We start from the raw sequence: 14,158 nt of genomic DNA, 5'->3' as shown, positions 1-14,158 counted from the left end.
TTTATCATACACTTTTCAATGTGTATGCATCTTCAAATCCTTCATAACTTCTGCAGTATCACTCTGCAGGCAGTCCAAGCTCCAGAGAGCTCAGAGAAAGCTGGTTTTGTGGGCTCCCCTCCAAACCTATAAATTCAAAAAAATATGCTACAAACATTTTTCTTGGGTCTTAACACCTCTTATGAACTTATCAGTAAGCTCCATAATCTATGTATTAATTCAGATACTTTTTTTCCTAATACAGGAATAAACTGTTCATAGCATTTTTTTGACTCCTTTCCCCTTTATGCCACTCTCAGTACTTATAATAAACGTTCCTCAAATCCCCCTGGCTTTTGCAGCGTATCCAGGTCTGAAAGCTGTTTTCTCATTAACTCATTAAACTACCTGGTTTTATTTCTAAATAAAAGTTCAGCAGAGTGGAAAATGTTTATAGATCCCTTCCCTTACTGCAAGTCCTAAGGAGCCACACAGACCTCTTTACTATAAACAAATGTCAGAATTGCACACATGCAGGTACTCAGAAGGCATTGAGCATTTAGATGCCTAAGACAGCAATACTGTCTGATTTATTTTCTTTCCACATTCTGTGGAAGCATGTGGAATTGGAAGAAAAAAAAAATAAATGTGAAAATCAAGTGGGTATTTTGAGCCTAAGTAAATATGCAAATGTAATTGGATAACATATCTTTCTCTTGGTGTTCCTCACCATAATACAAATGGAATAAAAAAAGAAAAGAATTGTGACACTTCTCACAGTCTGCTGAGAAGAACTATGTTAGAAGCACAAATGAAGCTAACGGTTTTGTTTTGACATTGGAATAGGCTGAGATGGGGTGGAGGACAAGGAAGCAGACATAGCATAGCTGTGTTCTCCTCAAACTGCAAGATAGCTGTATGTCTGCAAGACAAATCAGACTTCAGTGCAGGGAGGTTATAGCAAGTGTGTCTCAATACCTGAGAAATCCTAGGATGTGTCAACATATTAAAAAGTGTCTCAGTCCTTATATATATATCTACTGCTTAACTTGCAATGTATTCTTACACCTTCTCTTGCATACTGTTTTAAAGTTTATTTTAATAGCTTCTACAAGCACCTACTTGGGAAAACTGAGACCTTTTGATGTTCTACCAGGAAAGAGAATTAGGAAAACTTAAAAGGAAATATGTCTCTCATTTAAAAATACAGCCAAAATATACCCAGCAGAGTGTAAGGAAGAAACTGCTCCTTTGGAGGTTTTCACCTTTCCCCTTGTTTTCACTGATCTGAATTGTGAGAAGAAAGGTGATACCAAAATAGAAAATGAAATGTAAAATAATACTAAATTAAATCTCATTGTGATCCTAGGGATAAGGAAAATCATGAAACAGCTATGATAACACAAGTAGGTCTCATCTAGATCTACAGTACCCTGAAATTTAGTCAGAATTAGAGAGAAACCGTGATTCATTTTGTCAGTGTCATCTGACAGTCTGCACAGTCCCAGAGGAATCTCATCTAGTGTGATTTTTATTTCTAGACAGTTACTGAAAATGTGTGATTTTAAAAATCCCTCAAAATACTGATATCTCAGGACAGCCAAGTAAACTGTATAAACCAGGCCTGCAAATTAAATTAAAACTAATATTTTTATTGGTTTGTCTTTTAAAGTCAAATCATTATGATGCAACCACTTAATTATGCTGTTCGTATCTTATTCTCTGGAAATTCATTTTGCCCTGCAAGTATGCTGTAGTTTTTACAGAGAAAGATACAGCCACCATGGTCTTCACACATGAACTCTGGGCCCTTATGCTCGTGCAACTGCAATTGTCAGCCATTCTCCCACCTCTTGTTTTTTGCTGTAGCTTGTCACCATCTGCAATGTAAGCTGCAATCTCCTCTGGGTGAGGACCGGGTTGCCTTGCGTGTCCTTCCGCGTTTGCTCATGGGTGTTTCAAATCCATGCAGCAATAGCTGCACTTCATCAGCACTGCCATGGATTTCATTCTTCATGAGTACAACTTCCACTGTCTGTAGGAGTCGAGGAGATGACTAGATTCATTGTTAGTGTTGAAGGTGGTGCTTTACAATAATGATTCCAACCTTTGTTTCATTAAAGGCGGTGATGGCAAGCGACTTTGCAATCCCGAGGTTCAGGCATTTGGAGAAGCTTTTGCTTGTTCATGGCCACTGGTGTTATTCCCGACTCGCCAACATGGTGCTGTATTTCTTCTACAAAAATGCAGTAAGTGTTTGACTTGGCAGCTTTATGGCACCACATGGTTCCAAGGTTTATTTTGTGCTAAGTGAGCATTAGGTCAGCCTTCAAATGGTTTATAAATAAGCTGTAAAGAAATTTGCAGAGCTGAAAGACAGCTGGCTGCCATTTGCAGAAATACAGGACTCACTCCATAACAGCTACAGTGTGCTGCTGAATGTGCAAATTAGGTAACACAAATAACAAGCACTGCTGAAGAAAAGTTTCTTTACAGAGCAGTTTTGCAGAATTTAGCTGGCTGGATACAGGAGTCTTCAATGCCAAAGTCATCCAGCATTGGTCTCAAGTAGCAGTTGAGTGTGTTTTCTCTTCCTGACTATATCTCATCATTGTTTATGACTCACTGTACGTAGTTCCTAGTGACTTGAGATAATTTGAGTCCTCTCTGTGTCTCAGAGAGACTGGGAAGGTTTTTTTCCTTGATTTATCTTATTTCCAACTAATCAGAAGAGTTCATTAGAAAGGAAGCACACGGTGGTAACGAACAGACAATGGGTCTGTGTTTCTTCCCTGGTGTAGGAAACAGGACTCAATCCAGTACTGGGCATCGAGCCAGAAGCAGCTCAACTCCTTGGCCTCAACAAAGGCCCTTTGCATTGATCTTGGAGTACAAAGATGATTGATTGAAAACAGCCTAACGAGGAAACCAAGAATACCACCAGCTGGGTGGGAGTCACTGGCAGGCACATATATTTGCTCACTGGCAAACAGCTACAAATCACTTTGGGAGCAAGGCATATGAAGAAGTAAGAAAAAGAGGAGAGATAGAGCTCTCATATCTCTGTTTGCTTCAGAGGGCAGTAAACAGGAGACTGGATTTTGTCCTCAGTATCAGAAGAAAAGTGGCTTTCAGTTTTGTAAAGTTGCTTTCCAATTTTAATCTAATCCTCAGTTTTTAACAGAAGAAAACCATCATTTGCTCAAAATTTTGAACATCACCAGCATACCTAAGGGTGCTAAAGGATTAATGAAGTGTCTTTTTGCTAAAACAAGCATGTTAAAATACATTCTGGGGTCAGAGCAGGGACTGCATGCAAGTGCCCTTTCAGACACAGAAGAATGAAGGGATTTTGTAATCTGAGCTGCTGCTTGAGTCAGAAATAGCAAGCAGATTTAAGTAATGCTGCACTGAGTGGAGAGCCACCTGTTGAAGTACAGCAGTGAACGTGGTGGTGTTCAGATACATCAGTTTTAAGGCTTGATCCTGAATGTTGCTGAACATCTGTACTCCCGCCCCCAGTGCTGGATGTTTGCAAGATAACCATTGACAGTATCAAATCTGAACTTCCAAGAGGTGTATGCATGGCCATCTTATATTAAAAATTAAAAAAAAAATTAAACCCAGAAGTAATGCACATAAGACACTCCAGCAATCAGCAGCCAGAGATGCTGCTTATATATCAATGCTTTTGTTTGGCTTGGGTAAAATCTTCCATTTTCTGTGGTACAACTGCCCTTGATTACAAGTATTATTTCTCATGTCATTTTTAATAAAACATTTTCAGAAGCTACTGCCTCGAGGCTAGAAAAGAGATCTCTTTGTGTTGGCTGTGTTTTGGCAGCCTTCAAAGCCTCCTGAGAAATACTTGTTGCTTCTAACTCTAAACTGTACTTGGATATCCAGCATATAGACATGAATATGTCTGACACGGTGCCTGCCCTTAAGGAAAGATTGTTAAAAATGGAAAGATAGGAGCACCTGAACCTTCTGCAAGGAGACTATTCTGGAAGATTCTCCACAGAGAGTCAAGACAGCTACACTGCAGATCTTCTGCAAGTTTTCTGTTTGCTCAAGTGGTTTATTTTCCGCATTTGTTCATACTATGAAATTTTCCATTCTCCACTAGAACCTAGCTAATTTAAAATTTAAACCTCACATTGCTGCAAAAGCCATTTCAAAACTTAGATGACTTATCCAAGAAGATGTTTAGCTTCACGGAGATGATAAAAATACAAGTAAAATATAAAGTAAAACATAGCATGACTGGCAATATCTGAGCTTGATGAAAAGGGATTTTACGTAAACAAATTTTTACCTGCACAAGTATGCACATCTTCTTCCTGTTTATACATTGTCTCCGCAAGGCAGCACTGAAATTTTTTTAACATATACTTCATTCACTGAGAAATTCTCTCTGGGACCACATTCATAAAACAGTCTCATCTGGCAGGGGAGAGGTTTTTTCTTAAGTAAAAAAGGTTTCCTGAAGGGAAACCTTTTTTACTTAAGATATTCATGTAAATTTGTTTTGTCCTCTTCAGAGAGGTAATACACAGAGGCAAGAGAGAACATTTGAAATAAAATAAAAAACTTGTTTAATACAAAATAAAGTTTCAGGAGAAAAAAAAAATCTGATTTAAGCCTCATTTATTTGAATAGCTTTCTTCTACAGCACTATTAAGACCCATAGTAGAGCTGGTAGGAAGATTTTCAGCTGACTGTATTTTCATCAAGCCACCTATTTTTGCCAGAGCCATATTGCTTCCAAGACAGGTTAGCAAGGCTCTAGAGAGAAAATTTACTATGTCCAGGATTAGCTGCATTTTGTTTTAAAAGAGTGAGAAAAAAGTACATAAATTCACATATTTATTGTAATTTCTTTTTGAGAAATTACTCAAGAATTTTTTTTGTTTTGATGTGGAGAAGAAATAATTTTTAAAATGTGTTCAATTTTGGAATGAAACTGCCATGTCCCAGACAGCTGTACTGAAGAGGTTAAGCTTTGGTAACTCAGTCTTGTTTGGGCCATAGGAAGATATTTTTCTTGAAATACATTTACAGAAACATTTCTAGAGGTTGTGCTTAGAAAAACACTACCATTTAACGTTTCCTAGGGTAATTTATAGATTGGACTCACTAACAGTGAGGTGTATTTGCTGCCATATACAAGCCACTTCAATGTAGTATGTAAACTTTCTCTGACCATTTATCTACTTTATGTATATATGTGTGTGTCTATATTATATACATACATACGTGTATGTAAATTTGTGTACTTCAGGATTTTCCTCTTACTCTGTGGCAATTCCCCTTTACAACACAGGTTTTCTCTCCTTAAAGCAACTTTCACTGAGTAAGCACACCATAGCCTTTTTTACTCCTATGTTTCATTTTCAACCACATTTGGGCACACAGATAGAACGGATCTGTATTTTCCTCTGTATATCTAAAATTCATGAAGGGTTAACATTCTCCATCTGACTGAAAGCTTTTGGAGAACAGAATACAAAAAGAAGAGGAAGTGAAAGGAGAGGCCATTTCCCATCTTCATTTTTAAAAGGAGGAAAACCCTCAAGAGTTTCCAATGGTTTTCTGGTTTTAATCACTTTACAAAGAATAAAAATTTTAGTTTCAGGAGAACCAAGCCTGGGAATTTATTTTCTTCTCTAGGAAGCTGGCTATCTTTTTCTAGACCTCAAATCCTTCATCAGCATCTGAAATCAGTACCTTTATTGAGCCCTCTGGATTCTCCATGCTGAAGAGATTGTAGAAAAAATGAGTTGTGTGGTTTGTTTCTTTTTGGGTGATTCCAACCCAAGTAGATGAAGAACTCCTCTGCATCTGTGTATGCAGCTGATTTCTTCCTCAAATTGAAGAAGAAGGGAGATTGAGGAATCTTTACAACACTTGTAATTTGCTGAATGTCAAAGTGTAAAGATTGAATAGTTAAGACAACTTTTCTAGACCTTACAGTTTCACCTTCCTTACTGCTGCTGGTCTCATGTTGGTCTTGCAAAAAAGCTCTGCATTTATCTGTTGTAGACCGCAAAAGTCTCCCAAAACATCTCCAGCCAGCAGAGGATATTATTGTGGCAATTCTTGTTCATACAGTAGGGGTGTAAATGCTGCGACATCAGTACTCATTTACCTAGAGATCAGTGGTGGCTGGGAGAGCTTTTTACAGTTAGTCAAATTGCACCTCAGTGTTTCACTTGAACTGAAAGTTAATTTTGTATGATGTCCAAGATCTAAGGTTGCAGCGGCACAAAGAGTTGCAAGTGTGCCAGATGTTTGCAGTTTAGCCAAGTGGTCCATGCATCAAGAAGTGAGTTAAAGAGCAGGTATCCTCACAAGGATTGCTCATGTCTTCAGCATTCATAGATAAGTCCTTGCAGAGCTGGAAGCAGAATGATTTCAGAACACAGTGGGATGATGATCCTCCTTATCTTGTTATATTTACAGCATTGCTTGTTCTGTTTCAGATGTTTGTGGCCCTTCTCTTCTGGTACCAGTTCTACTGTGGGTTCTCTGGCTCATCAATGATTGATCAGTGGTATCTGATCTTCTTTAATTTATTCTTCTCTTCTCTTCCACAACTGATTACTGGTGTGCTGGATAAGGATGTGCCAGCTGAAGTGTTAATTGCTGTACCTCAGCTTTATAAAAGCGGACAGAATATGGAGGTAAAAACTTCTTGATTGCTGCAATTTCTTTCGTGAACATCTTTTGTTTCAACTGAAAACCAGCCCCGCTCCCAAAGGGTAGAGAGTGGTAAATACAGTCTGAGAAGTCTGTTATTACTCTGTGATAATTCTTATCTGAGTCAAAATGTCAAAAATACACCTAAACAAAAGACACACTAACAAAAAAAGCCCCAACCCGCCATATTTTTAATATGTATCAGGAGAGAAGGATGGATGATTTAATTCACCCTAAACTGAACACCTCCTTCATGGTCCAGGCTCACAAATAACCAAAAAATAAAACAGATTTCACCTTATAGCTAGTGCAGGCTTTTACAGAATAACCTCACAGTACTTACTCAGTTCCCAGCCCTTTACAAAAAGAAGAGAAAGATGGCCTTGGTAGTAAGCACAATAAACTTAGTCTCTGAGGGAGGTAGTCACAGATTCAGCTGAAATATCAGATGAAAACACCTTGTCCCCATCTGCTTGAATTGCACAATGAAAACAGAAGGAATTGCAGGAGGAATTTGAGCCAAACCATTCCTGGCAATTACAGGTACAGTGTGCTAGGGTAAAATCTTGCTGTTTGGCAAAACTATCTGTATGGGGAGGTTGTTTTGAAGGCAAAAGCCTTCCTAAAAGTGTCTTACAAAGCTGTCCTCTGAGAGGACACAGTAAGTGGTTTTTGCCTCCAAGTGTACACCTGTATTTGGTACCCCACACATGTAGTGGCATTGCTAGATACACTCCTGGAAAGATGAAAGGAGAATGTGAGTGTAACTTATTTTAGTCCATTAGTCCAAACTCAGTCCTTTTCATCTGTTCTCTGTTTTCTACATTTCTTCTGTTTCAGTGCATCACACTTGAAAGGTCTGTTCTATTAATACCTTCCTCTCTTGCACATTTTTAGGATGATAGAAATCTTGTAATGCCTTAAGGCTTGTTGAGAGGTTATGTCTGCCTGTCTTCAGCTGGCAAACTGAGAAGTCTCCCAGGTTCACATATCAGTTATTCCTCATAGAGAAGCCCAGAAATCATTCTAAGTTTTTTTTGTTTGTTTGGTTCGGGTTTTTTTGTTTGTTTTTTTTTGGGTCTTTTTAATCTGTTGATCGTATTCTCTTTATAGTTACCTAAAAAAGCATTTTAAAAACTTAAAAATCTTGTTTCAGGTGGGATCTCTTTCAAAAAGGGCCTATAGTATTATGGAATAGTTTAGATGGCTCTGGAGGCCATCTGATCCAGACCCCTGGTCAAAACAGCTTCAAACTGGGATGAGGTTTCTCAGGTCTTTAACTAGTCCAGTTTTGAATGTCCCAGCACTGGAGATTCCGCAATCCCTCTGATGCAGTATTAACCATGTTAGTTCAGGAGGCCAAGTAACACCGTAATTCTTTCTAAGCATCTTTCCATTCCCATTTTTAGTCTGTAATATTTTCCACAAAAGAAGGAAGACCTGATCAACCCAGTTGTTGGAGATGTAGAATATATACCAAAAATATCTAGGTCCCTTATATGACCATCCATCCTCCTGCAATTATATATTTCTGTAAACCAAAATGTTAGTTTAATATTGGTTTTAGCAAGCAATTTTATGCACATACTTAGAGATATGTGTGTGTGTATATATATGTATGTTTTATATAAATATTTGTAGCATATATTGCTGCATGAATTGCCACTAAAGATCTTTGTTGTAGATGTTCTCTAAGTACCTGTGCATTTTCTGTTTTCTCTTCTGCTAATAAATACCCTGTGCTTGTGCTTATGCTTATGTGATGTAGAACCCATTTATTCATGTTCATTAGTCTGACTGTAGTGCATAATAAAAAAGGGCACCTTCATAAATGTTTCCTGGACTGAGCATCAGATTAAAATTGCATCCTCTGCCAGGGAAAAAAAAAAAAAAAAAAAAAAAAAAAAAAAAAGCCAAAAACCACCACCTTTACCCCAGAACAGGTAGACTTGCAGGTAGACTGTTCCTGATTCATCCCTCAGGGTAGCTAAATGATTGGCAAAGTTACGAAGGTATTTTCCCAAGCCCTTGAAGCTGCCTTTGAAATATCCCTTTTAAAATATGTATCCTGGCAGATAGAATCTTAATTATGATCTGATTTTCCTATTTTTTTTTTAACAACACAGGAGTACCAACCACACATGTTTTGGATGAACATGATTGATGCTATGTATCAAAGCCTGGTTTGCTTCTTCATCCCCTATTTTGTAAGTGTTTGGTTTAAGCCATTCTATTTCAAGCATTTGGAGGAGAACTGGCAACACAGCTTGGGCTAAATTCTGTCTTCTTTCTTACAGACTTACTATGATTCAGAGGTGGATATCTTCTCCTGGGGAACTCCCATCACCACCATAGCTCTTTTCACCATCATCCTGCACTTGGCTATTGAAACCAAAACTTGGGTAAGGTACCCACAGCCTACATAGATGTATGCCAGCCACTGGCATAGGCAAAATTCTTCTCTTAGTGCCACCTTTCAAAAACATAAGATGGTTGCTTCTTTCCCTCAGCACCTTCTGTTTTTAGCAGGCATTTTAAAAAAGCATGGAAAGGGTTTTAAAATATGATCTGCAAACAGCTTTGTAGTGTTGTATTTATAATAAGGGTTTTTAAATATATAAGACTCTAAACTCTTTGCTGTGTATGGATTTGACTCCAGAAATTAAGAAGTTTTAATTGGATTAAGTCACAGCAAACTTCTCAAAATATAAAGAATCATTATACTTATGTTGTTTATTTTTTTGGTTTTGGTTCTAGACTTTTCTCCACTGGTCATCTTGCATCTTCAGTATCGTTTTATTTTTCTTTGTGGCTCTGGTTTACAATGCTTCTTGCCCAGTCTGCCATCCTCCATCCAATCCCTACTGGACCATGGAAAGGCTGATGGGAGACCCTATGTTCTATTTCACTTGCATTATATCACCAGTTGTTGCATTGCTGCCCAGGTATTGTATCTTCTCTCACGTGTTTTTTTGTATGTAAAGGCACTTCATGCATATGATTGAGAGAGCAAGAACATTTTCCACTCCCCATCTTTTGTTTTGCCTAACAGCCAAATGAGTTTCTGTCAGCAGCTGATTGTTTGAAGTCAGCTTGTCTAACCTATTCTGTGCTCCTGACCACAGGAACCGACACAGCTCCTGGCCAAGGACCACAGGACTGGGATAATTGTAGACTGTTGGTCAAACCTCCTGGCCATGCAGAGGGTTGCTACCCTGTGAGGTTTTCTGTGATGCTTCCAGATTCAGTCCATCCTCACATAAAATGCACAGTACCCAAATTCTGATAGTATGTTGTGAACATACTTGCTTATTTGTAGATGTAGGAAGCTTGCTCTGCAGACTTATCCCCATTGCCTTTCCTCAGCAGGAAAGATTAAAGACTGTGTGTAATCACAAGGTGGATCACTGGCTGAAGACACATGTATTACACTGCCTAATTAGGTCATTAATCACAATATTGGCACAGCATCCAGAGCTGTCCATCTGCAAGCTTTCTTGTGGGGAGCATAGGAGCAGCACATAGAACTGTCTTATTTTTCTGTGTTGTACTTTTGTCTTATATGTTTTCCCTTAATAACGTATTGGGTATTTCCTTCTTTCATTTCTTCTCACGTGCCCATTCTCATCTTGCAGATTCCTGTACAGAACCCTTCAGGGAACACTATTCCCAACCCAGCTTCAGCTTGGACGCCAGCTGAGTAAGCTGTCCCCAGAGACTCGCACCCAGCTTCTCACCGAGTTGAATGTAAAGGAGACAATGTGTCAGACACGACTCTTTGCAGACAGCTTCTCCCCGAGCCTCGCCTCAAATGCTAGTGATTGTTACAAGGCTGATAACCAAAGCGGTCCTTTGCCAGCCTCTCCTCAAACAAGGGAGTCACTTCTCCGAGAGGACACAAAGGCAGACCATAAAACAGATCAGACTGCGGCTGCCTCTCCCCAGGGTGCTGTGTTGTATGAGGAAAACAAGCTCCCCTCATCAGCAAGTGGTCTGGAAGGGTCCGTGGGGTTTCATGAAGTTCAATGTGGCACTTCAGAGGTGGAGTCGTTGCCTGTGGGAACAACATTCCCATGGAGCTCAGGAGTTGACCAAGCAGACTTCAGTTTGTTGAAGTGGATTACATCAACTCCACTGTTCAGTCACGTTGGGACTGTTTTACAGGTGTCATCAAGCAGTTTACAAAATGAAACACAGGACAGTATGTGTGTGCTTGGCTCTTCTTTGCATGTGGACTTCAAAGGCTTAAAAGAAGAGAGCTCAAATAACTTGCAGGACAAAATGAAAGGAAACCCAACTGATCATTGTAAAAATGACAATTCTGAGACCACCTTTTTATGATGTGGGCCATAAATATATTTATATATTTTCTATTTGCACACATTTATAGTGAGATTACTATATGTTTCCAGAGGTGAAACAGAAAATCAAAGGTACAGAATGATTATTTAAGAATGTTTAAATACAGTTTATTAAGAGCTTTAAATATAAAAAGAAACACTTGAAAGTTCCATTTATATTGTTTTATTTTTTCATCTCATTTTGTAAGGAAATGCCTTTTCTTTATTTTTCAGATGCTTCTCTTTTATTCTGACACATACTGTAAAAGCAAAGGATCTACCTACCATATTCAAAAGGATTAGATTCAGCAACAATTATTGATATCATTATAGGCCATTCAGTAATCAAAGAGGAAAAACCACAATAATAAAGAGTCACTATATTCCATCCATCATCTGCCTGCCAGTGTATTTTGTCACTGAGGCAAAGCTATGGAATTATTATACACCTCTCTGTAAATGTTAACAATATCTTACCACCGCATTAATAATACTGATATTTTATAAATGACACCATGTTCTGATATTGCAACCATAGCATTTAATGTGTCATGATAAAACAATAAATAAATGACCATCCATATTGCAAAGTGACTTCCCAGTCTGGCATTAATTGTAGCTCAGCCCTTCCCATGGAGTAGCTGGTGTTTGGCTGGGCATGGCCTTACATCATGCTGTACAAAAAGCTTGCTGTTCCTTTGTAAGGAAGGATTTGGTGGCAAAGACCTGGTGCCTCATGTCTGCTGTAGAGTTTGAGCTGGGAAGCCTGTGATCTTGGGTGCTGGAGCACTACCACAGCCACTGCTACTGAACAGGTCTGTTCTGCTTGCTGGTGGGGTGAAGGACTGGCGGAGTGGGATTTTGTGAGACACCTTTGCTGTTGTTTCAGTCAGCTTAATTCGAGTCCTTGGGGATGGTGAAGATGAGTGACGAGCTGTGAGGGTACATGCTGAGCAGAGCTATTTGAGCCTGGTGTAAAGCAGGCTATTTCCAGTCCCAAAAGCAAGAAGCTGCACTGCTTTCTGAGGTTGTCTCTGAGCTGACCTCACGTGGTTGTAAGCCCCAGACTGCCAGTGGTACATGGGTGTGCAGCTGTCCTGTGCCAGCCTGATGGATCCCAGGGGCTTTAACCTGGAATGTTGCTTGGTTCTTCCACACCTGGTCATCATGACCACATATGAACTATCTGCTGCACTTCTTTTCCTCATTGCAGGCTTTCATGGCCATTTCATTGCTTGCCATCAGTTTTTCTAAGGCCACAACTTGTTCGTGCCATGCTCTGTGCCTGGCAACCTGCCTGCCATGTGGATTGCCTCAGCGTGGTAAGACTCAGTACCCACCATCTGTCACTTGCTAATTCACTCAGGATCTTTTTTTTTTTTTCAAAGATTTATATACACTGGCCTCCTTCCCAAAGGCTGAATTGGTAATATGATACTGTAAAGTGCCAATGAAAGGAAGAGATGAAAGCAATGTAAATAAGAGCAGTCAGCCTGTAAATATGTTACCCTCATGAAACATGACACATCCACATGTAACTAAACTGCATTTTGGGATTAGAATTGACTAGGGACAGGAGAAAGGCACTAAGGGACTCACTATTGCAGTGTCCTGTGAAAAGCTTTTAGCATGATTGATTTGAAAAAAATGAAGCTGAACTTCTTCCTTTTACCCTTGAGATAAAGAGGAACGCTAGTTTGTATGTATGGGTTTAGTGGAGGAAAGCACACCTATTGTCTCATTTATTACTGGCTGAAAACGTGCTGGCACCCTCTGCTACATAAATTGTAATAGAAATGGGACAGTTCAAGTAGCCACTCAGTGTCCACAAAGGCAGGTGGCATCTGCCCTGTCAGTACATAAATTGTAATAGAAATGGGACAGTTCAAGTAGCCACTCGTCAATGCCAACAGAGCCAGGAGTGTGGGTCTCGGCACACCCCTCTGAAGCAGGGCAGATGCTGTGCTCTCACAGCACTCTCCACTCACTGGTGAGGAGCCTGCAGGACAGCTCAGCTGTAGAAACCTCCTTTGCAAAGGTTTCTAGCTGGGAGAAACAGCCCCTGCTCAGGTATCTCTGCTTGCTCTGCCACCCTGCTCGGTCTTGATAGTAACTGTTGGGATGACTTTGCAGGTAATTTTTTTGCAAGGTTAGCTGGCTAAATTTAACACATCCTGTGCAGAGATTGCCATTGTAAATAACTCATCTGTGTGGAGATGCATTGTCTTTTAATGTCAGAGGAGAAGTCAAATGACACTTTGAAATGTGTAAATGTTGCCATCTGGTTAGAAATCTTCATCTGCTTGTAAAACAGGATCTCACAGAAGGACACAGTGTCAGATACCAGGTGGGCAGAGTTTATAGTTCTGCAGGATGTTAAATTCAGTCTAAGAGTGTCACGGGGTCATAGCAGGAGCTTGCCAGGGATGTTGCAGGTGTGTGCCCTCTCTCAGTTACTGCAGCAGCCCTAACAGCCAGGTGAGGATCTCCTGAGCTTACTGACTCCTCTGCATCAGGAGTCACCTCCTTTTCACAGCAGGATTTGTGTCCCAGAGGCCTTTGCGGGATTTGCTGGCAGCAGAAAGGGCTGGAGCATCTCTGGAGTTTGGCTCAAGGCTGTATTTCATTATACTCTTTTCAGAAAGAACCTAAATTCCTCTCTGGCCATGCCTTTGCAGTACAAGATTTGGTTTAGTTGTTGTGCTTTCAGTGTTTCAAAGATTATTTTTGTAGGTAAGGCATGGAAGGATTCCTTTGGGACTGAGAGGTGCTCATGCACTGCCAGATAGATGTGTTAAGTTGCCACTGTGCGTGTGAGTTGTACATCTGCACCATATATTTAGGGAAACTGTAGATCTCAATCCTCAGCTGCTGCAACATCATAGCGTCTCCAGTATCTGCAAGCTGACTTACCCCAGCTGGGAATCAGGCCTCCATAACTGCTCTATTTTGTTGCAAAATAAAAATTTAAAAAAAATCTTTAGAGATGTATTTTGAAATACTTAAGGTGTAAATTAATACTAAAATCATACTAAAAGATAAAATATCCTTATTGTGACAGCAATCCTTCAAAAATGTATTAATTTAATCTTAAATGAACCAGAAAATCCTGCTGACCTGAATGGAGCAGTGGCCTC

General features: G+C 39.7%; 1 protein-coding gene across 1 annotated transcript in view; it reads left to right on the top strand.

Moving 5' to 3' along the window:
* Nucleotides 1-11,611, top strand: part of ATP10A (ATPase phospholipid transporting 10A (putative)) — a 108,816-nt gene extending 97,205 nt beyond the window's left edge. The window contains exons 16-21 of the mRNA XM_041418202.1: nucleotides 2,103-2,228; nucleotides 6,465-6,665; nucleotides 8,808-8,888; nucleotides 8,979-9,083; nucleotides 9,439-9,626; nucleotides 10,317-11,611. Coding sequence (XP_041274136.1) covers nucleotides 2,103-2,228; nucleotides 6,465-6,665; nucleotides 8,808-8,888; nucleotides 8,979-9,083; nucleotides 9,439-9,626; nucleotides 10,317-11,022 — 1,407 coding nt within the window. The 3' untranslated portion in view covers nucleotides 11,023-11,611. The remainder of the gene's footprint in view (nucleotides 1-2,102; nucleotides 2,229-6,464; nucleotides 6,666-8,807; nucleotides 8,889-8,978; nucleotides 9,084-9,438; nucleotides 9,627-10,316) is intronic.
* The last annotated feature ends 2,547 nt before the right edge of the window (nucleotides 11,612-14,158 follow it).

The sequence above is a fragment of the Onychostruthus taczanowskii genome, unplaced genomic scaffold (genome assembly GCF_017590055.1).
Source record: "Onychostruthus taczanowskii isolate IOZ18803 unplaced genomic scaffold, ASM1759005v1 scaffold58, whole genome shotgun sequence".
Taxonomy (NCBI): domain Eukaryota; kingdom Metazoa; phylum Chordata; class Aves; order Passeriformes; family Passeridae; genus Onychostruthus; species Onychostruthus taczanowskii.
This window is presented reverse-complemented; position numbering and strand designations above follow the sequence as displayed.